Source organism: Ambystoma mexicanum, chromosome 5q (genome assembly GCF_040938575.1).
Source record: "Ambystoma mexicanum isolate Mex_15411 chromosome 5q, UKY_AmexF1_1, whole genome shotgun sequence".
Classification (NCBI taxonomy): domain Eukaryota; kingdom Metazoa; phylum Chordata; class Amphibia; order Caudata; family Ambystomatidae; genus Ambystoma; species Ambystoma mexicanum.
In genome coordinates this window covers 1,268,451,792-1,268,475,301 of record NC_090933.1, presented here as the reverse complement: position 1 = coordinate 1,268,475,301, position 23,510 = coordinate 1,268,451,792, and the positions used below count along the sequence as shown (strand labels likewise).

The following is a 23,510-nucleotide window of genomic DNA, read 5'->3' as shown; positions in this document are numbered from 1 at the left end:
ACATACAACTTGTGGATGTTTGTGGCTATTTGCTCACCCATTGACTGCCCGTGGCCATGCTAATCCCCATGGCCATTCCCACCCAGTTCCTGCCCCTCCCCCCAAAAACATCTCCCCATGGAAACTATTTGAGCTCTCTTTAATTAAGCTTTACCACTAAACTTTGTAATCGAAGTGCCAGCCACTTTTTTTTAAAGCAGTCTTCTGAGAGCTAATGTTTTAATTGGAGCTGCAAATGTATTACTGGTGTAATACAAATGTCTTAACCAGGTCTGCCTTCAGCTGCTTGATTTATAAGCACTATGCCTGTCCTTCACTAATATCCTGTTAAAAATCAAGCATTGGCAAAGCCAACAGTTTTGACTTGTGTATAACTGTTAGGCATTTGCCAGGCATTTGCTATTGGATGCCCAATGACTCACACCATTTTGCACATACCACCATCAATGGCCAGTTAATACCACTACGGCAGTGCCTGGCAAGTGCTTTTTCCACACTTAGGCTTTCTTTTTTCCTCCTGGTGAACACTTATCAAATAAGGTGTTGCCTTACATGGAAGAATTATGTACACCCTGGGTGGATGAATACACATCATAACAAACAAATAATCCAATCAGATTTCACCTGACCCTGACATGGCAGCTTCAATAAACATTCTGATTGGATGAATACTTGTGCCACAGCCTTGCTGCCGCCATGTCTGGTACCTCTTCCCCAACCGATGCCTGATGAATTCCAGTTTCATGGCAACTAATTGTTTAATCGATGTTGAGCATACAGAACCTGTCTGAGCAGTTTGTGTCATATGGTGTGAGTACTTGGGCATTGGATGGTAACATGACACTTACCTGGACACAATGGCAATACCTGGCAATGCTCTAAGTACCTGGGATTTTCATTACAATACCTTGGAATGGTGGGAGTGGCAGGGGAATTAGTATTACCTGATATATGACAGCAATACTTGGCACACGCGGTGAATACCAGAGCACATCATGCTAATAGCTGAATGTATAATGGCAATAAGTAGTTAATAGTGTGAGTACCTGGCGATATGAAGGCACTTATACAGAAGGCTTATCCAGCAGCCAAAACTACTGACTTTGACAATGGGCCTCATTACAAGCATGGTGGTCTGGGAACTACGGTACCGGTAAGCAGGCCAGTATTGTATACAATGAGCTGTGCTTGCGGGCGCCTGTCAGGCAGGCAGAGCGGCACCCGCGATCACAGCACGTCGGATGCACCGGCACCACTCTGAATGGTGCCGATGCATCCGACGTCCCATTCCCATTCAGCCCTATGGGGCCGAAGTGGGATGGGGAGTCCCTCATTACCGGGACCCACACATGGGCAATTACCGGGTCCGCCAAACTTGGCATGACCCGGTAATTGCCCATTCGCGGGTGCCGGGAGAAAATGGATACCGGTGGCAGCCGTGCCTGTAATACAGGCACAGATACTGCAAGCCTCGTAATGGGGTCCAATATCTTTTTTTATGTAACAGGCAGTGCCCATTGCAATATCATGCCAAGACGTCAATGCAACACAAGAAACCATGGTAGCAAGAAGGAAACACAATGAGAAAACAAGAAACCTGGCCCCTCATGCTTCACTGCTAAGCTTTGGTGCAGCCCACCTAAGGCACACTAGTGTGACCCCTTAGCTCATGCGCACCAGCTACGCCCTGAAGATTCTGCTGTCTAAAGAAGACCTCATGCGGGTCGGATAACACAGCGAGCAGAGCGCTCTCCCCTGACATCACATTGGAGCTGGACTTCCAATTCAGGGGCCTATTGGTGAGGCAGGATCATATTCCTCCCCACATTGTTTGGGATATTAAGCAGGTAGAAGGTCTTTAGCTTATCATCGAAATCACAGCACTGTGCTCCAGCCACTTGGTCTGCTCCAGCTACAGCCCCAGCCTCGTCCTAACCTCCTCAAAGGGTAGTGGGGATGCCTCCTGAAACAGAGGAGCTGCTTGCCGCTGCACTGGTTCATTCTAGACTTGACTTCTGCAATAGCCTTCTGGCAGGTACCTCACATCGCAATATTCGCGCGTTGCAGGTTGCACAGAATAATGCAATGTGGGCCATTCATAGCCTGCCGCCTGCCCGAATGTGTGCGTGTTTCCAATGCTAGGAGGGCACTTCACTGGCTACCTATCGAGCATAGGATCACCCACAAGATTCTGACGCTGTCATTTAAATGTTGCTCGAATGCATGCCCAACATATCTCATTGATCGACTAAAGATCCAAGTAGGAGGAAGGCAGATGCGTTCTTCTGCTTATCCTACATTTATCCAGCCCAGATACAAGCTGGCACGCTTCGGAGGGACCCCCTTCGATATTCAGGCGCCCCTACAATGGAATTCACTTCCCGGGCACATACGCCTGACTGATAACCTGTCGCTCCTTAAGAAGGAGATAAAAACCTACAAGTTCAACTTTTTCCCGGAATTAATTTTGTTACTTCTCTCCCTCCAGCTGCCTGCCCTGATTCTTGGTTGTCATTGTCCATTTTGTGTACGCTCTGAGGGCTATGGGCGTGTGGGCACTTTATAGAAATTAAAATAAATCAATCCATTATGCGCACTTGGTGCCAGAGTTCACACCGCTTCCATCTCTTTATGCCCTTCGGGCTTGTCATAAGCAATGCCATGCCTTAGGGTTGTGCCGGGCTGGCACCGAATTGTGTTCTACCCCTACCTTCCTCAGTACTTGCACTCCGCTTTGCAGCAACGCTCCCACAATGGGGTGCCGCACAATATGTTTCGGGAGGTGAGACAGCAGAAGGGCCACGGCCATCAGGAGCAGTGGGTGGCATAAGGAGCGCCTGCTCCATTCTATACAAGCTGGTGGCTTTGGTTGGACCCAGCCATCGTTTGACCCAACATGCCTGTGTCGCAAGGAAGTAGGACTGCCACGATGGGAGATGGGAGGGCCAGCCCTCCATCTCGTTTGGCAGCATATAGCCACTCCGTTCGCAACCTGGCCCTCTTATGATGCCACAAGAACTTCCCTATGTGTCTGTCAAGATCCCGTCTCATGCTTGTAGGCATGGGGAAGGGCATAGTGTGGGCCAAACAGACCAACATAGGAAGGGTGTTCAACTTAATCACATTGGCCCTGCCCTGTAATGACAGAGGCAAAACATTCAACCTACCCAGGTAGGCCTGACTTTTTGCAATCAACCCAGGGTAGTTGTCCCGAACCAGTGTTCCCACTGCGGCCCTCGCATACATCCCCAAGTATTTGATAGCGGTCAGCTGCAACCTTCATGGTGCCATCCCCCTTGATCCCACGGGATATCCTGCTGCAGTGGTAATATTTCTGATTTATCATAGTTTACTTTATAGCCAGCAACTTGGTCAAAAGCATTCAAAATGGCCTGGATGCAGGGTAGATTAGCTCACCATTCTGCCACATATAGCAGAACATCATCCGTGTACAGGGATATGGGTGTTCGATCCCTGCTCTGATGCCCTTCAGTAGAGTGACCGGCCAGATCCTGGCTGCCAGAGGTTCTATGGCCAAGGTGTAGAGGAGCGGTGACCGGGACAGCTCTGCCTAATACCCATGTACAATCAAAAGGGGGCCAAGGTGAATCCATTAGTGACAATGGACGCCTCTGGGCGACAATAAAAGAGCCCCACCATGTCAAAGAAACATCCCTCGATGCCGAACGTCTGCAAGACTGTGAACATATAGTTCCATTTGACCTTGTCCAAGGCCTTTTCGGTATTGAGGGATAGTACGATATCCTCCTGGCCCGCCTCTACCACCCCCACATTCAACAGGCGTCTTATATTATCGCATGAGTGACAGCCGCACATAAAGCCGGTCTGGTCTGAATGGACCAGCTTTGGGAGAACACGTTCCAGGCAGCGTGCTAAACATTTGCCCAACATTTTTGCGTCCATTTTAATAAGGGATATTGGCCGGTCGGAACTACACTCAGTCAGATCCTTACCCGTCTTAGGGAAGACAATGATATTGGCCCCTAACAGCGAATCCGGGATGGATCCCGCAGTCCTAACTTCATTGAATACTGTGGTCAGATTGGGGGCCAGCTTATCTACCAGGGATTTACACATGATTGGGAGTCCATCCGGGCCAGTAGCCTTTGCACCCGCCAGACCTGCTACTGCAGCAGCTCCTCTCCTTCCTCAATAGGGGCATTCAGCAACTCTAAGTCCTCCCTAGATAAAACCGGAAGTCCAAGGTTCTCAGGAAAGGGCAGATCTGCACCAAGTTTCATCAGCCTCGGCTCTGCATACAGCTCTTGATAGAACTCCACAAAGCGCTGATTAATCGCTTTAGTGTTGGTAAGGAGCAAACCAGACTTGGATTCAATCGTGTCAATGAGTTGTGCTCTCTGGCGACCCTTCGAAAGGACTGCCATAGGTCATAGGGGGCAATTGTTATTTTCGAAGAAGGACTGGGCAAATTTAGCAAAGTACTTCTGAGCGCACCACGTAATGCAGTCCATGAGTTACCTCCTGCAGGCCCTGGTTTTGCTTTGCAGAGAGCGATCCCATGTGGCCTTGTGAGCTCGCGCCAATTGTTGAAGATAATTCTGGAGCTGTTTCTCACGCTGTTTCCATCCTTTCAATTTAGAGGCCCACTTGGCAATGCGTTGCCCCCAAAGAGGCCTTAAAGGTGTCCCAGCATCGGACTGCTGTGAAGCCCTCTATCAAACAATCTATGTACTGTTCTAAATGGGCAACAAAATTTGGACACTGCAGGGTTGCAAGGTTCAACCTCCAAGGTGGAGATTGGAGGCGCCCCACCGGGAACGCAATTTGGAGCACCACTGGCCCATGGTATGATATAGTGATGAGCTGGATTTTGCATTGATCTGCCATGGACAGCATGTGGGAGGCAAGGAGTCAATAATCAAGGCAGGCATATATTCCATGGTAATTTGAATAGAAAGAATAAAGAATGTTCCTGCCATTGTTGATGTAGCTCCCTCCATACGTCCTGCAAACTGAGCTCTTCCATCAGGCTCAGAAGGGTCTTAAGCTTTCTGTGGGGCCTCACGTGGGGAGAGTGCAGCGTCTGTCTGTCAACATCTGGAGCCAAGGCTACATTTAAGTCTCCCCACCACAAATGTCAGTGGACCCATGTTGGGGGCAGTTTGTGTGACCACATGCGTGAAAAAGCCAGCGTTATTGTCTGTTGGGCCATAAATATTTAGGAGTTCGACACATTGCTGAAAGAGCAGCCCCCTCACCAACACATAGTGTCCCCATCCGGGTCAGACAGTGTTGTTATTGGGTTAAAGGGCAGCCGCTTATGGATGAGAATAGATAACCCTCATTTGTGTAAAAAAGGAGCATGAAATGCCTGACCCAAACACCACCTCACCAGCTTCTCCCACTCAATTATATCGAGGTGGTTTCCTATGGGAAGGCTATATCTCCCCCATCCGAAACAGATTTAGCATTCTCTGATGCTTAATCAGGTCTCCCAGGCCCTGAATGTTCAGGGATGTAAACTGAACCTTACACATGTCAGAGACCAGGACCCCCTAAGGCACCCCAAGTTCCCTACCCCATCTGGGATGGTGTAGACCCTTTTAACAGATTTTGAAGAGGTCCCCTTCCCCCTTGAGGGTACCTGCCTCATCAGTGTCTCCCCATACATGCGCAGCATACTTTGGGGATTTGGGGGAAGTGAGAGAGAGAGAGAGAAGGCACAGAGAGGGACGAGAACCATGGTACTGAAGGAGTGTTACAATGTATTACCAGAGACACAGATTATGGTGTTCCAGGGAGCTGTGCCCAAGGAGGAGAGGGTGCTCAATGTATCCAACAGACTCCTTATGGTGACAGAACAACACTGGGGAAGTGGTCATGCCACTAGCATTATTGAAGACGGCATTAGCACAATTGCACTATCCAATAAACACAGGGAAGGAGGTCATTGCTACACGCATTGAAGAAATGTGGTTCTGCCCCAATTTAAATGTGGCCGCCCTTGTGAGTAACTGCTTAACATGCCAACAGTTTACAGCAGGGTATGCTCTGAAAGTTGTGAGAGGAGCCATACCAAAAACAGTAGGCCCATTTCTGCATTTACATGTAGATTGTGTGGATATGATCCAAGTCTGTCAAGGGTACCGCTACATGATAGTGGTTGTCTACCCATTCTCTAGGTGGATCGAGGCAGGGCCCGGTTCACATGCTGATGCCCTTAGAGTGGCCAGGTTCTTGGTTAGGGAATTTTTCCCGAGATGGGGCGTGTGTGGGGTCCTGCGGTCTGACAAAGGCTCTTACTTTGCCAATGAAATGTTTCCGCACATCACAACCCTGCTAGGCATTCAGCATAAATCCGCCTGTGTGTACCATCCGCAAGCAAATGGAATGTGTGAATCCCTGAATGGACTGCTAAAGGAGTGCATTGCCAAGACACAGCAAAGCACCAAGATAAATTGGTTGCACTGTTTGCCCCTTGCACTGTTTGCATTAAGCAATAAGCCAGGGTCCATCCACCATTTAATGCCCCATGCGGTGGTAACGGGACGACACATGCATCTTCCCCTGGCTCCTCCCACAAGGGCACTGAAAGACTGTGAGAATAGTGCAGATGTGTTAGGACAGGAAATGTATGAGGACATTACTTCTCTGGTGGCTAGCACTTCTTTTATCTCTCGCCCGATACCGCAAATCCAGGGGGGCCCAGAAGACAACAAAGAGGTCCACTGCGACGACGCACCACAAGACTGTTGATCAAAACACCCTGTGAAAGTGGGTTACATTGTCCTCTTAAGGAATTTCATATGGCACTGGAACGCACCCAGATTTACCAGACCTCATGTGGTCAAGCAGGTGGCCGACCGTGCCGTCAAGTTAGTCGTTAAAGCGGTCTGGAACCACCTGCAGGACATCAAGCCCTACAAAGCAGTGGCCTCACCTGGCAAGAAAGTCTCCATGGTCGACAGGGCCAAAGTTCAGCACCTAGATGAGCTGCCAGTACGTTCTGAACTTACACGACTAGGGAGACACGGACACCTCTCACACAATCCCAAGCAGAAGAAGCAGCGACTGGAACTGTTGTAGAAATCGACTAAAGATATACTTTCTGTTTGTTATTTTCCTTTTCCACACATGCAGAGCCTACAGGGACGTCGTGGGGAGTGCACTGTTTGTCTTCACCCAGGTTACCTTCCACCCGTCACCCAGACACTGTCTGTAACGAGTTTGTCCATGCTGTAGGGAGGCCCAACCGATTCAGAGCATGATCCCCTGGAGTATATTATCCTGTCTTTGTAGAGTACTTGGCCAAAACCTACCCACAACTTGAGCAAGGCAAACCCCCAGTGCTGGCCACATTAAGAAACCCATTAGTAAGAAAGGTTTGGGAGGAGGTGTTTACCTTCTCCATCAGTGATTATTTGGTCTGCAGGGCTTAAGGGCACTCACAATACTAACAGAGTAACGCATTTCTTTGCGCATTCCAGGCAGGCAACTGTATTACCGAGCTACAAGGATCAAGCAGCATAAGAGGAAATAAAGGGAACAATAAAGAACATTATTTTGATGTCATGTCTATTAATTCCCAGTGGGTTGATGGGATTCATATTCTGGCATTTATATGTTGTTGTTACTACTACAGCTGTATCCCCTACTAATATTCCCCCAACGCAAGCAGGTGGGACGGCCATGTCAGGTGGACAAAAAAACACTTCTGGTAAGGTAAGGAGAGGTAAGCACAGTGTTGACACAGACATGAAGGGAACAGACATGTATCTCACCGACACTGCTTGAGTGTCTAACAACATGTGGTACAATTACATGACATAAGTAGGTAAAGAAAACACCAGGGAGAGATGTTATGTCTGCTCTTTAATCCCCTACACAATGAGTGCCTTTAGAACATTCATAGCAACTGAAATACCATCGGCAAGAGCACAGCATAATGCCTGATGGATCTTGCAATGGTGCAAACACGAGGAAGATTTCAAGGGAAGTCAGCAACTTTGAGATGGATGGTCAAAGCAACATTCCCATACGAAGATAGTTACATAAAGACATTCGACCGACATGATGAACAACTATTATCAGCTAGAAGAAGCTATACAGTATATAACTGGCAGACCGGAGGAGGGAGAAACAAAGGCTATCACATTGAAGGAACTGCCATGTCCCTGGACAAGAGTGAAGGAGATAGGAGGAGAACCTGGCTGCTGGGAAAGGCCAGAGATACTAGTGTATGGACAGGTGTACACAAACGAGGGCTGGCAAGCTGGAGTGGTGTGAAGCAAAGCACTGACATTAGCACACTCATCACTGAACAAGGCGCAGGAAGAAAATAACAAGGGCCTGAAGGAATGAGATGCGAGAGCAAAATTACTGACGTGGGTGGAAAATGAAGCTGGACCGATGCCGATAATCTCTGAAGACATCAGCCCTGTGGTATCAGAATAATGGTGAGGTTGAAATGGGTGAGAACGTTGAGTACAAAACAACTGAACTACTCGCAGCTATGAAGGCCGGAACAGCAGTACTGATGGATCACTATAGGTCTTGTGGATCGAAAGAATACAAGAATTTGCTACCTGATTGGGGAGGAGTTTCCTCAATGGTACACATCAATATGCCTTCATTGGTCGTGCCCAGGAAGGATGTAAAGCTCAATGAATTCCCGAAAATGAAAAATGAGAGAAGGAAGAGATCGGTGAAGGTGGCACCAGCGGCCAAGGCAGAGTAGGTGGAGAAATGGGAGGAGTTGAGCAGAGTGAAGAGAGGAGGGAATTACTTCTCAGAAGCAACAGAGACAGCACTCAATGAGATCCCAGCAGAGCACAGGCTGTTCAGCAGGATGCAAAGATCCTTTGCATCAATAATACCATCCATACAGACATACATGAACGCCAAGTGATTAAAGATCACTCGCTGGGAGCCGATGGTAACGATTAACTCTACTGTGAATGGGTTCAATACAATAAAGGCAGAGCTCAGAGCAAAACGGTTGGTGGCACTCACTCCAGAATAGATTGGTTCTGGATCTCCTCACTGCTATGGAAGGAGGAGTTTGTGCAAAGATAGGGAGTTTTTGTTGCACATTCATACCTGCCAAAGATGAAGATAACAGAACTCTATTGGATGCACTGGCAACTGGCACAGATGCATGCCAAAATGTAAGACGAGGCATGAAGAACTGGGAAGGACAAGAGCTGGCTAGAGTACATATGGTCATGGATGCCATCATGGCTGTCAGATGGGCTGAAGCTGATAGCAGGAGCTCTCGTTTTGGGCGCACATCTATGGGCGGGATCAAAATCTGCATGGCAAGATGCAAGAAAACAGCATAAGAAACTATCAGAATGCAAATCCTGATAGATGTAAACATAGGAGCAACAAAAGATAAGATTGCTGGGGAACAGGACAAGCTCATATCAAAAATTGCACAGTGTCAACTATTTCCACCCGAATCCATGAAGCTGGACAATCCACACGTTGCAAATTACTATGAAGGGAAGTGGGTTTGGTGCAACCCCAAATGAGTGTGCTGCTACATGCACTGATCAATTGAAGACCAAACAAATTACTACGGACACCTCGGAGGAGTAACACAGATATGGCAGCCCAGGGCCAAAGGACTGTCATATAAGGATGTGGTCAGCAGGTCGACCAGAGGAGGGGCTGAAGAGGGATGGGGAACACTGCTTCCCCCTCCCCTCCCACAAAATTCATGACACCGAAGAAGGCCAGGAAACACTGCAATCACCCATTCTATTTTGGATGAATTCCCAACAGAGCAATGGTTGACAAGTATGTCGAGAGATACCCCTCAGCCAGCCATTTGCTCTCAACCAGCCCTACAGACCAGATGCGGTACCAATTATGACCAAAGACACCTCCATTGTCAGTCTCGATGAAGCACACTGAAAAGCCTTGATTGCTGATGGAAGGACACATGCCATCCGCACCCCGGGATATAACCACGCACTCGAATACATGAAGAACATAAGCGTACAGTTCTATAGTTAGAGGACAGGCATATACACATAATGTCATTGCTTTTATTATTTTTGTCATTAGCTAAATGCAGCAGCGCTGAAACTGCAAGAAGCAAGAGATCCTGAGCACAGCTTGCATATGCTTACATGCAAATAACCCTATGGAACTTCAGGAGCACCTAAGGGACCTGACAGAACCAAGTGTGATTAACCTATGGAGAATGTAGTATAGCATGAACACTGTTGAAAACACATTACAATGGTTTAGGAAAAGTACAGCAGGCCGCAGGCCTCTTAGCAAGAGCCGAGCTGAGCTGAATTCAGGCTGGTCAGAGAGCCAGATGTGTGAGACGGGACCCGCAGCCAATGCCACAAAATATGGGTGACATTCCATTCACTAGACAACAAAGGCACCAGCTGCAGTAAACATGAATACTTCCTCACAATTCAGAGCTGCACAGCTCAAATTCGTGGTCTCTGAACATGTGACCCAGCCAAAGCAGACAATGGACAGTGACCAGTGCTGGGAACGAGAGCCGATCTCACGCTACCAGACAAAGGACTGCACCAACTATGCTACAATATGAGACAAGTGTTGCACCAAATAAAAAAGAGCACTCTCATAGACTAAGGTGGTACACACAAGTTATAATGCAGACACATAGTCCTTCTTATTGCACCGAGAGCTCAGCATTTTTGCAGATCCCTGGCCTGTGGACGTCAGCTCTAACCAACCACAGTTCAGTATCCTAGGGGTGGAGAGCAACGGGCAAGAACCAATGGTAAGACCTCCTCACTGCAACATTGTTATAATGACTTGGGGATGGACCGGCCATCCACCCGATATTCGAGGGCTAGTAGAATGACATCTATAGTGCCCACTTTAAGTGGTAAAAGGCTCAGCATCCAGTTAGGAGAGCCAATAGGTTTCCTTGAAAAGGGCCCAGGTTGTGACATCGTTCTGACGCAATTGTAGTGGAAAACTGGCCTGAGAGCTGAGGATGAACGAGACGTGCATGGATTTCTCCTGTTCCTGTGCTTATCCCTGTTGGTTTTGTCTGTAATAAACCCCAGTTTGAACTTGCCGTTGACTGAGTCCTCTGTTTGTCCTGAGGAAGGTGTTGTCCTTCCGAGAGTCTGCAACCTCCTAGTGGCTCTCTGGCATACCTGGGAGCTTGTCCCAACACAGCCTTATTAGCAGTACTGGAGTGTTCCCATAGAGGATGAATACCAGCCTTGTTAGCGGTACTGGAGTGCTCCCATAGATGACAAATACCAGCCTTATTAGCAGTACTGGTGTGCTCCCATCGATTAAGACTGCCAGCCTCATTGGCAGTACTGGACGGTTCCCACAGAGGAAGAATACCAGCCTTATTGGCAGTACTTGAACGCTCCCATGGACGAAGAATACGAGCCCTATGGGCCGTACAAGAGTGCTCCCATAGATGATAAATACCAGCCTTATTGGCAGTACAGGAGTGCTCCATGGATGAAGTATACCAGTCTCATTAGCAGTAATGGAGTGTTCCCATAGATGAAGTATACCAGCCTCATTAGCAGTACTGGAGTGTTCCCACAGATGAAGAATACCAGCCCTATTGGCAGCGCCAGAGTGCTCCTACAGATGAAGAATACCAGCCGTATTAGCAGTACTGGAGTGTTCCCATAGATGAAGAATACCAGCCTTATGAGCAGTACTGGGGTGCTCCCATAGATGAAGAATACCAGCCTTATTGGCAGTACTGGGGTCCTCCCATAGATGAAGAATACCCGCCTTATTGGCAGTACTGGAGTGTTCCCATAGATGAAGAATACCAGCCTTATTGGCAGTACTGGGGTGCTCCCATAGATGAAGAATTCCAGCCTTATTGGCAGTACTGGAGTGTTCCCATAGATGAAGAATACAAGCCTTATTGGCAGTACTGGAGAACTACCATGGATGAAGTATACCAGCCTCATTAGCAGTACTGGAGTGTTCCCGTAGATGAAGAATACCAGCCTTATTGGCAGTACTGGAGTGTTCCCGTAGATGAAGAATACCAGCCTTATGAGCAGCACTTGAGTGTTCCCATAGATGAAGAATACCAGCCTTATTGGCAGTACTGGAGTGTTCCCATTGATGAAGAATACAAGCCGTATTGGCAGTACTGGAGTGCTACCATGGATGAAGTATACCAGCCTCATTAGCAGTACTGGAGTGTTCCCACAGATGAAGAATACCAGCCATATTAGCAGTACTGGAGTGTTCCCGTAGATGAAGAATACCAGCCTTATGAGCAGCACTGGAGTGTTCCCATAGATGAAGAATACCAGCCTTATTGGCAGTACTGGGGTGCTCCTATAGATGAAGAATACCAGCCTTATTGGCAGTACTGGGGTACTCCCATAGATGAAGAATACCAGACCTATTGGCAGTACTGGAGTGTTCCCGTAGATGAAGAATACCAGCCTTATTGGCAGTATTGGGGTGCTCTCATAGATGAAGCATACGAGCCTTATTGGCAGTACTGGAGTGCTCCCATATATGAAGAATATCAGCCTTATTGGCAGTACTGGGGTTCTTCTATAGCTGAATAATACTAGAGTTATTGGAAAGTACTGGATGTGTGTTCTCTTGAGCGTAGATTACCAGACCTATTGGCAGTAGTGGGCTGTCCCCATAGTTGAGGAATACCAGCCTTATTGGCAGTGCTGGGGTGGCCTCAAAGGTGGACAATACCAGCCGTATTGTCAGTACTGGGCTGTTCCCATAGAATACCACTATAATTGGCAGTACTGGGGTGTTTCTAGAGTTGAAGAACACTAGAGTTATTGGAAAGTACTGGGTGTGTGTTCTCTTGAGCGAAGAATACCAGCCTTATTGGCAGTACTGGGGTGGCCTCAAAGGTGGACAATACCAGCCTTACTGTCAGTACTGGGGTGTTCGCAAAGGGGGAGAAAACCAGCCTTATTGGCAGTACTGGCCTGTACCTAAAGGTGGAGAATACCAGCATTATTGGCAATACTGGGGTGTACCTTAAGGTGGACAATACCAGCCTTATTGGCAGTACTGGGGTGCCCCCATAGGTGGCAAATGCCAGCATTATTGGCAGTACTGCAGTGTCCACATAGGTGGTTAATACCAGCCCTATTGGCAATACACGGGTGTTCCCATAGATGAAGAATACCAGCCTTATGGCAGTGCTGGAGTGTTCCCATAGATGAAGAATACCAGCCTTATTGGCAGTACTGGGTTGCTCCCATGGATGACGTATACCAGCCTCATTAGCAGTACTGGAGTATTCCCACAGATGAAGAATACCAGAATAACAGCCCTATTGGCAGTACCTCAGTGTTCCTACAGCTGAAGAATACCAGCCATATTAGCAGTACTGGAGTGTTCCTATAGATGAAGAATACCAGCCTTATTGGCAGTACTGGGGTGCTCCCATAGATGAAGAATACCAGTCTTATTGGCAGTACTGGGGTACTCTCATAGATGAAGAATACCAGCCTTATTGGCAGTACTGGGGTGCTCCCATAGATGAAGAATACCAGCCTTATTGGCAGTACTGGGGTGCTCCCATAGATGAAGAATACCAGCCTTATTGGCAGTACTGGGATACTCTCATAGATGAAGAATACCAGCCATATTAGCAGTACTGGAGTGTTCCCATAGATGAAGAATACCAGCCTTATTGGCAGTACTGGGGTGCTCCCATAGATGAAGAATACCAGCCTTATTGGCAGTACTGGGGTACTCTCATAGATGAAGGATACCAGCCGTATTAGCAGTACTGGGGTGTTCCCATAGATGAAGAATACCAGCCTTATTGGCAGTACTGGGGTGTTCCCATAGACGAAGAATACCAGCCTTATGAGCAGCACTGGAGTGTTCCCATAGATGAAGAATACCAGCCTTATTGGCAGTACTGGGGTGCTCCCATAGATGAAGAATACCAGCTGTATTAGCAGTACTGGAGTGTTCCCATAGATGAAGAATACCAGCCTTATTGGCAGTACTGTAGTATTCCGGTAGATGAAGAATACCAGCCTTATGAGCAGCACTGGAGTGTTCCCATAGATGAAGAATACCAGCCTTATTGGCAAGACTGGGGTGCTCCCATAGATGAAGAATACCAGCCTTATTGGCAGTACTGGGGTACTCTCATAGATGAAGAATACCAGCCTTATTGGCAGTACTGTAGTGTTCCCATAGATGAAGAATACCAACCTTATTGGCAGTACTGGGGTGCTCCCATAGATGAAGAATACCAGCCTTATTGGCAGTACTGGGGTACTCCCATAGATGAAGAATACCAGCCTTATTGGCAGTACTGGGGTGCTCCCATAGATGAAGAATACCAGGCTTATTGGCAGTACTGGAGTGTTCCCATAGATGAAGAATACCAGCCTTATTGGCAGTACTGGAGTGTTCCCATAGATGAAGAATACCAGCCTTATTGGCAGTACTGGAGTGTTCCCATGGATGAAGAATGCCAGCCTTATTGGCAGTACTGGAGGGTTCCCATAAATTAAGAAGGCCAGTAGTATTGGCAGTTCTGGAGTTTTCCCATAGATGAAGAATACCAGCTCTATTTGCAGTACTGGAGTGCTCTCATAGATGAAGAATATCAGCCTTATTGGCAGTACTGGGGTTCTTCTATAGTTGAAGAATACTAGAGTTACTGGAAAGTACTGGATGGGTGTTCTCTTGAGCGTAGATTTCCAGACTTATTTGCAGTAGTGGGCTGTCCCCATAGTTGACGAATACCAGCCTTATTGGCAGTGCTGGGGTGGCTTCAAAGGTGGACAATACCAGCCTTATTGTCAGTACTGGGCTGTTCCCATAGAATACCACTATAATTGCCAGTACTGGGGTGTTTATATAGTTGAAGAAGACTAGAGTTATTTGAAAGTACTGGGTGTGTGTTCTCTTGAGCGAATAGTACCAGCCTTACTGTCAGTACTGGGGTGTTCCCAAAGGTGGAGAAAACCAGCCTTATTGACAGTACTGGCTTGTACCTAAAGGTGGAGAATACCAGCATTATTGGCAATAGTGGGGTATACTTTAAGGTGGACAATACCAGCATTATTGGCAATACTGGGGTGTACCTTAAGGTGGACAATACCAGCCTTATTGGCAGTACTGGGTTGCCCCCATAGGTGGCAAATGCCAGCATTATTGGTAGTACTGCAGTGTCCACATAGGTGATTAATACAGCCCTATTGGCAATACACGGGTGTTCCTATAGGTGAGAATACCAGCCGTATTGGCAGTACTGCCTTATTGGCCGTACTGGGGTATTCCTATAGGCGACGATTAAAGCCTTATTGGAAATACAGGGAGGATCCCAAATGTGGAGAATACCAGCCGTATTGTCAGTACTAGGCTGTACCCAAAGGTGGAGAATACTAGCCGTATTGGCAGTACTGGGGTGTACCCAAAGGTTGAGAATACTAGTCTTATTGGCAGTACTGGTGTGCTCCCATAGGTGAAGTATACCGGCCTTATTTTTTTTATATTCTTTTTTGTTATTGTAAATTGGTTTATTACAAACCTTATACAGCTTTCCCATATAAAATCCACCATACATACTACCTTAAACAGTTTGATGATTATGTAGTCCTAAAATCCCTACTTACACAAAAAATAAATAATTACGATCTTAAACAATTTAATCCAAGACAAAATAAAATGTATACAGTTCATAGAACGAAAACATTTCCTACGAAGTTATACATTGTTAAAATCATTCCTTACAATTCACTAAGCAAAAACACTTTGCTTGCTACTAATAGATCAACATAATCTGTAAACAATGTTAACATTCTGTTTCCTTCGTTCTCTCTCGCTCTCTTATACTAGTTTCCCTACTTTCTTTCACTCAGGAGATCTTAATAATTTTCAATGAATGTACTACCGCAATCACCAAGGAGGCAATAGAGCCTTGGGTAATGTATCTCCAGGGGTTTTCTGTATTCAGCGACTCTATAGAGTGGACATATTGGCCCTCATTCCGAGTTTGGAGGTAGCCATGGCACTATTAGCACCATGGCTGCCTCCAAAATCGGTCCGACTTCGGTCTGGTGAAGGGAGTAATTACCGGTCCAGTCTGAGGTCGGCGGTACCGCACACAGTAATTCTTCTCTTAGCTTCTGGAGAGGCCCACACTCGACCATAAAATGTTTGAGGGATTCTACAATTGTTCCACAAAAGCGACACTGCGCTGATTCCTGGATGACTCGTACCAATGTAATCTCTCCAGTTAAGAACAAGTTGAATCGGAATCTTAAGAAAATGTCCCTATAGCGACTGTCAGGGGACTGCATGAGATATCTCTTAAGCGTTCCCTTCTTTTTGCATTTGGTATTTATTTCCCTCCTTAGACTATACTGCGTCGTTTTATCACTAGTCACAATCTAGTCTACTTCCATGATTTTACGCTTTACTTGCCCTGGTTTTACTCACAGTAATTCTAGAGGCAACTCATATTGTTCCATTATGAATTCACGTTTTCGCTTAGTCTATACGGAAGCCTCCCTCACCCCCAATTGCCATTTGGCTCGCCAGTAGACTATAGTTAGACTTCTTCACACCAACTAGTGACTTGTAAAATAGCAAGATGGTCCTTACTTGTACAATGGATGTGAGAGAGCTCAACCCCAGCTCAAAGTGGACTAGAGCTATGGGGACACAATTTGGCAACCTTAACAATTTTCTCCATATTATACCCTCGAATTTATCTAATTCCAGTCTCTCAGTCCTAAAGAATATGTCTAGGCTATAAATTGAAATCGCAATGACCTTAGATCTATAATACGGTATGCGTGGCATGATCGAAAAACCACAGTACCTTTTCCCTTTGCAGGACATTTGCGCTGCTAATTGACGTCCCTTAGACCACAGAATCTTCTCCTTGTATATTTTGGTTTCCATCGGTCTCACTAGCAGAAACATTAGATATTTAGTATTGCTCACTGCTGGGATGTGTTGGCCATCCAGTGACCTACAAAATGTATTTGATTTGTTTCTACTGCCTTTAAAACCCATTAGACTTCTTTGGATTAATTGTTAATCCATTTAATTTTGCATATTCTTTGGATCGCGAGAGCAAACTCTGTAGACCTACCCGAGTTCTACCTAATAGCGTCAGCGTAGGTAATACAGAAGCAACTCTCTGTCTTTAATTTGGGTGAAATGAAAGCCACTCTCCGTAAATAGTCCCACAAATCGGCCATATACCAGCCTTATTTACAGTATTAAGGTGTACCCAAAGGTGGAAAATACAAGGCTTATTGGCAATTTAGGGTTGTTCCCATAGGTGAATAAAATTAGCTTTATTGGCAGTGCTGGGGTGTTCCTATAGGTGACGAATACCAGCCTTATTGACGGTACTGGAGTGTACCAAAAGGTGGAGAATACCAGCCTTATTGGCAGTACTGGGGTGTACCCAAAGGTGGAGAATACAAGACTTATTGGCAGTTCTGGGGTGCTCCCATAGATGAAGAATACCAGCCCTATTGGCGGCAGTACTGGAGTGTTCCCATAGATCTAGAATACAAGCCTTATTGGCAGTACGGGGTGCTCCCATAGATGAAGAATACCAGCCTTATTGACGGTACTGGGGTGTACCCAAAGGTGGAGGATACCAGCATTATTGGCAGTACTGAGGTGCACCCAAAGGTGGAGAATACAAGACCTAATGGCAATTCTAGGGTGCTCCCATAGATGAAGAATACCAGCCTTATTGGCAGCACTGGGGTGATCCCATAGATGAAGAATACCAGCCTTATTGATAGTATTGGGATGTCCCCATATTAGAAGTTAAACTGGGGTGCTGCTGTGAGCTGCAGTCAGATATGGTGGCAGGTTCTGTGATGTGCTCAAGGTGAATCTTGTCTTCTGGCTGTTTTAGGCCATTGCTAATCCCTATCAGGCCCATGAATAGAGATGTGAAGGTTGACAGCCTGATTCATGGAATTATTTGCGCGTAAAACACACATTTACACGCCTTTCTGCCCGAAAATCCCTGTTTGAGTTATATGGGGCTTTTCGGGAAGAATGGCGCACAAATGTGTGTTTTACGCGCAAATAATTCCATGAATCAGGGTGTGATTGTGTTGCCTCCTTCCATCCAAGTGTGGGCACGAGCCGCTCATGGTGGCTCCAAGGATGAGAGGGTCGCATGAGGGAAGACCCCCCAGCAGCCTGGCTCTTCCGTGCACCACTCTAGCCCGGGGAGGTTCCCCGCACCCGTGCATGCGGCGAGCCCGTGCATACCTGGTGATACTGCATGTCGATCGAGAGCTTGTGGTCCAGCACCAGCTTCTCTGTCCAGCTGATCCGGTAAAACCACAACTCTTGGGATGCCCGCTCCCGGCTCTGGAGGTCCTGAAGAAGGTCCATGATGTAAAGAGAGGACCTCAGCGGCCCTTGAAGTTTCTCTACATGAGAAAGGAGAGAGGTATGGAAATTAAGAACGCTTTAGCCGTTTCCTTTTTTAAAAGAAAGGTGGTTCTCCTACCATAGTTCAAAAAGCACAAAAACCCCCAACTCTAGACTAAGTGGTCATTTCAGCATCACCGGGATATGAGAAGAGTACTCATTGTCGATGAATCGCAGGAGTTTAGGGCTTTCTGTCTTTCCCAAGTCAGTGGTGTTCAAAGTCCAATGTTCTCCATCAAGGTGCATCATCTCTGGGGCAATCTTAGTCCAAGGCCCTATATCCTCTGAAAGTTACTCAGTGATTGAATGTATCTGGAAAGCCTCAGCAGGAGCCTGTTACATGGGTATTACCCACATTGACCTTTTACAATTGACCTTTTGTCCTAATTGACCTAATAATAGTGGTCCTAATTGACCTTCTGCACAATTCATCTTTACCTTTATTTTACTATATATATATTTATATATATATGTGTGGGGTGGGTTTGGGGTAATAAATAATATAATGGGATTGGGTAGGGGATTGCGGGGGGTTTTGGATTCAGTGCAGGGTTTTGGGGGGTTTCCCCCACATATATCTCCTAATTTAATTGACCTTCATTTCACGATCAATTGTGCAGAAGGTCAATTCTCCTGCGATCAATTGTGAACAGGTCAATTAGTATACATGTATATGCATGGCAAAGGCTGCAGGCGAGCGGGCTGACATGACATCAGAAAAAGGGCAAGGAAGTGTACTTTCAAACTGGAGGGGCTCCGTTTTCAACCAGAAAGGGTATTGCTGCTTTAACGAATAGGCCAAAAATAAGTGCATGTTGGGGTTTGATTTAATCTGCAGACGGACGTCAGAGTATACACTCCCACTATGAATGATATGATATGATATGATATGGTATTTGTAACGCGCCTATACACAAGTGTTTCAAGGCGCGACGAGGCAGGAGGGGAGGGAAAACAAGGGGAAGACGGACAAACGATCCTACTAGGCCAGGTGTCATTCAGATCGCGCAAGTGCAGAGGTAAGGGGAAAAGGAGAAAGTGCAGGGGGAGGAGGTGGGGGGAAAAGTGCAGAACAAGGTAAGTGGCGTAAAAAAAAAAAATAATAAGTGATAAATAATAAATAAAAAGGGCCAGATGGTGGCAAGTGCGAGGTAAGTGCAGAGCAAGTGCTGGGTAGGGGGCTGTAGGGATACAGTGACAGTCCCAAAGTGCAGGGGGAGCCAGGGGGGCAGTGCACGTGGAGAGTGGCTGGGCCCTGGACCGAGGTCGCTGAGAGTGGCCCAGATGCAGGTGAGTGCAGAATTCAGTGGGGAGTTAAGCAGGTCTAGCAGGGGAGAGGGAGAGAGAAAGCAGAAGCGAAGAGGAAGGTTTTGAGGTGCTTCCGGAACCGGAGATGGTTCTCCTCAAGTTTCAGGGAGGCAGGCAGGCTGTTCCAGAGGGAGGCCCCTGCTGCGGAGAGAGATCTACCCCCAGCACGTTGCTTCGAGAAGCGGCTGACCATGAGGGAGTTAGAGATGGATGAGCGAAGGGCTCGTGAAGGAAGATATTTAGGAAGAGAGAGTTGAAGGTATTTAGGCCCCAGGCCCCAGAAGGCGTTGTGGACAATGCAGAGGGTTTTGAACTTAATCCTCGCAGCCACTGGGAGCCAGTGAAGAGATTTCAGTCCTGGAGAGATGCGGTCCCTGGGCTTGAGGCCAAGGACAAGTCTCGCAGTTCTGTTCTGGATAAGTTGCAGAGGGCGGAGAGTGGAGGCAGGGAGATTAAGATAGAGGCTGTTACAGTAGTCCAGCCTTGAGAGAACCAGGGCTCGGGAGACAGTGAGCTTCATCTGGAAAGTGGCGATTATAATTATAATTGGTTATTTATAACGCGCTTAATAACCAGAGGTTTCTGAGCGCGGACCCAGGGATCGAACCTGTGTTGCTCTGCGTCGTCTCGCTTCCAAGGCGGAGCTACCCACTCAAGACAACGCAATAATGTAGGGGTCTGAAACCTTTGGCTCCTCTGATGTTTTGGACTGCAACTCCCATCATCCCTAACCAGCACAGTCAATAGCCAGATATCGTGGGAATTATAGTCCAAAACATCAGGCGAGCACAAGATTGCAGATCCATGCAATAATGCAAGGAGGAGGTTGTCTTGTGTAGCATTAATTATCGTGGGCAAGGTCATTTGATCCATGAGAGTGGAATTTTGAGTAGTGTCCACTAATTACTTCTGCTACATCCCACCCGCGTTGCATCTATGCTCAGCTGACAACACCTTTATGTTAATTTATAAAATAGTGTAAAATGATAAGGGTACTAATAATTAGGTGGTGCTACTGACCGAGGATTGAGGAGCGTGGTATAAAAGCACAGCGTTTTGTACATAGCATCCCCACTGGAAGGCTTGAAATGGAAGTCGAGGTAGGGTAGCATGAGCATTGAGCGAGCATGTGTGCCACCAACCTGCAGATTCCCCCCACGTGATGCCATATTCCTCCACATGCTCCTTCACGGTCACCCCCAGCCTCTCGCACAGCCTTTGGGTGACATCGCCGACGGTCTGAAGAGGGGAAAAAGGAGCAATGGGTAAGTGCCGCTTTACGTTCATTCATCATTCATTCATTCATTCTTGGGAACTGTTAAATCTAGTGCGGGCACATTTATAAAGCAGGGCATGCACTGTAATAAAGACGCGGAGCTGGTGCATAGCGTGTCTACACCTTTAATCTTAAACAGCAACTGCTGAAACATTACGATAGACATTGATGATGGCTTTGGAGGAATGGAAGAAGGCCAAAAGAACCTCCCATTGGGTGCCACCATTAATAGGAGAGGAGGAGAAAGGAGAGAGAACAGGGACCATATGAGTGGTCCATAGGGCTGGAGAGGGAACAACAAGGAGGGTGTCTGTGAGAGTCTGTCTTGATGAAGCTCGGATGTAAGTATCGGCGATAGGAAGGCCTGGGTTGGAGACCAGGATATCCCTCTTGAACTTTTTCCTTCCAGACTTAGTGAGAGAGATAGGATAGGAGATAGAGTAGCAGTTGGAGTAGATGGGAGAAACTGAGAGCACCATAGTGTGCAGGGGGTATGTTGGAGGACGTGAAAGCAAGAAGAGAGAAGGAGAGGAACACAGGCCAGCGCTGCACAGCGCATATGTTATTCTCGCAGCTGGTCATTTCTTTCCCCTTTTTCGTGCTGCTTAAATGCGGTTAGTTGGGGTCTTGTGATGTATCACACCAGTCACCAAGAGGCCAGCCATAAAACAAGGGGCTTGTAACACACATCTTAACCAAAGTGTGTGATCCATGGCAAATGTAATATCACTGCTCATTGCCTAAAATCATTGTGAGTTCACAAAGCCTGCAATCATTTATACATAACAATACCGGTATCAGGTAATATTATCCCCATAAATAATGTCACCATACATACAGTCGCCGGGAAATGGTCTTGGGAGGATAGCTCAGCGGCAACGTGCTCGCCTTGGAAGCCAGACGACACAGAGCAACACAGTTCAATACCCGGGTCTGCGCTTAGAAACCTCTAGGTATTAAGCGCGTTATAAATAGCCTATCATATCATATCATAGCATATCATAGCCGGTCAAGTGGCACAGCGAGTAGAGCGCCCGCTTTGACACCCGTGCAGAGCCTGTTAACGCAGGTTCGAATCCCGGCGGGGCCAAACTCAGCCTTTCATCCTTCCGAGGTCGATAAATGAGCACCACACACCGTGGGTAATAATAAGCAGCGCTCAGATACCTGAGGGTTTGTAGCGTTATATAAAAGCCTAATTATTATTATTATTATTATTATTATTATTATTATTATATCATATGTGACATTATTTGTGGGGATAATTTATGATGTAAATGGGAGCGGGGATTGCGGGGGTGTCCCCCGTTCCATTTAAAAAAAATGTGGGGGTGTCCTCCGCAGGTTCCATGTGCTAATATCGCTGCAAAAAAAGCACTATTCTTGTATGGCAAACTTTTTGGGGGGATATTATCACATCGAACTATAATACCACTGTCAAAACAGGTCAAAATCTTTTTGTGGTTGATGAACGTCTTTGAGCGATGGGTTGCAAGGGTTTTAAAATATAAAGTGGCCATGCCCAGCGGCCATGGCCAAAGGCCATTGCTAGTGGTCTGGTAGTTTTATAAAAATCTATGGAATAACAAAACCCTTGAAATTCAAGGAAAAATCTTTAGTTGCAGAGACGTGAAGGGGAGAACTTAATGCAACAAAAGCCCTTTCAGCTAAATTCAGCTAATGCCACTAGGACTTCACACCCCCGCTTGCGCAGCCTATGGCCAAAACAATGACACCACTGATGACATCACTAATGACACCATCTATGACATCACTGATTGCATCACTAATAGCACCATAAATGTCATCAATGATTATTTAGCTAATGGCATCGGACATAAGATCACTCTACGTATTTGCCCATATTTAGGCCACGCTTACGTGTCTACAAATGCGATGCTAGCATTTTACAATATTTCAAAACGATGAGTACATTGTTTAAAATAGTAAACAGCTGCACATGTTTCATATCACTACTTGTGAAGCTTTGCTTTGGAATACATTGGTAAAAATTGATATCTGGGTTATAAATAGTTCACTGTTTAGAATGTTCCTGTTTGTGCAAAATAGATCTGAGACATGTTCACTATAATATAATCTGTATATACATTTACAAAAGAACAGGTAGAAATAAATAGAAAGTGAGACATGTTGAACCCTAATTATTTACGACTTTTTAAAATAAGCATATGTAAATACTTTATTGTAAGAATTTTCTAAATGACATGAGAAGTGCTTTAAAACAGAGAGCAAATATTAGTATATATTTTAAGAATTTTCCTACATAAGTATTGAAAAAAGGGCTTATTTTTCTAAATGAATATATGTCTAGAAAAGAGATAAAGTTTTAAAATGCAACATTTGCTTGAAAACATGTACATAGATGTATATTTCTGCGTGTCTTTTGTAAGTCATTAACATTTTAGAATTGAAATAAAAAACATACTGTACACAGTAAAAGTAATCTTTAAATAGCATCCATTTTTTAATACATTGACATGTGTTTATGTCATAGATGATGTAATTA

General features: G+C 46.3%; 1 protein-coding gene across 1 annotated transcript in view; it reads right to left on the bottom strand.

Annotated features, from left to right (window-relative positions):
• LOC138498703 (uncharacterized) overlaps nucleotides 1–23,510 on the bottom strand; it is a 95,745-nt gene that overhangs the window by 29,341 nt on the left and 42,894 nt on the right. Inside the window, exons 10-11 of the mRNA XM_069622350.1 lie at nucleotides 20,850–20,946; nucleotides 18,235–18,398 (exon numbers count right to left, since the gene is read on the bottom strand). Of these exons, the coding sequence (XP_069478451.1) occupies nucleotides 18,235–18,398; nucleotides 20,850–20,946 (261 nt within the window). The remainder of the gene's footprint in view (nucleotides 1–18,234; nucleotides 18,399–20,849; nucleotides 20,947–23,510) is intronic.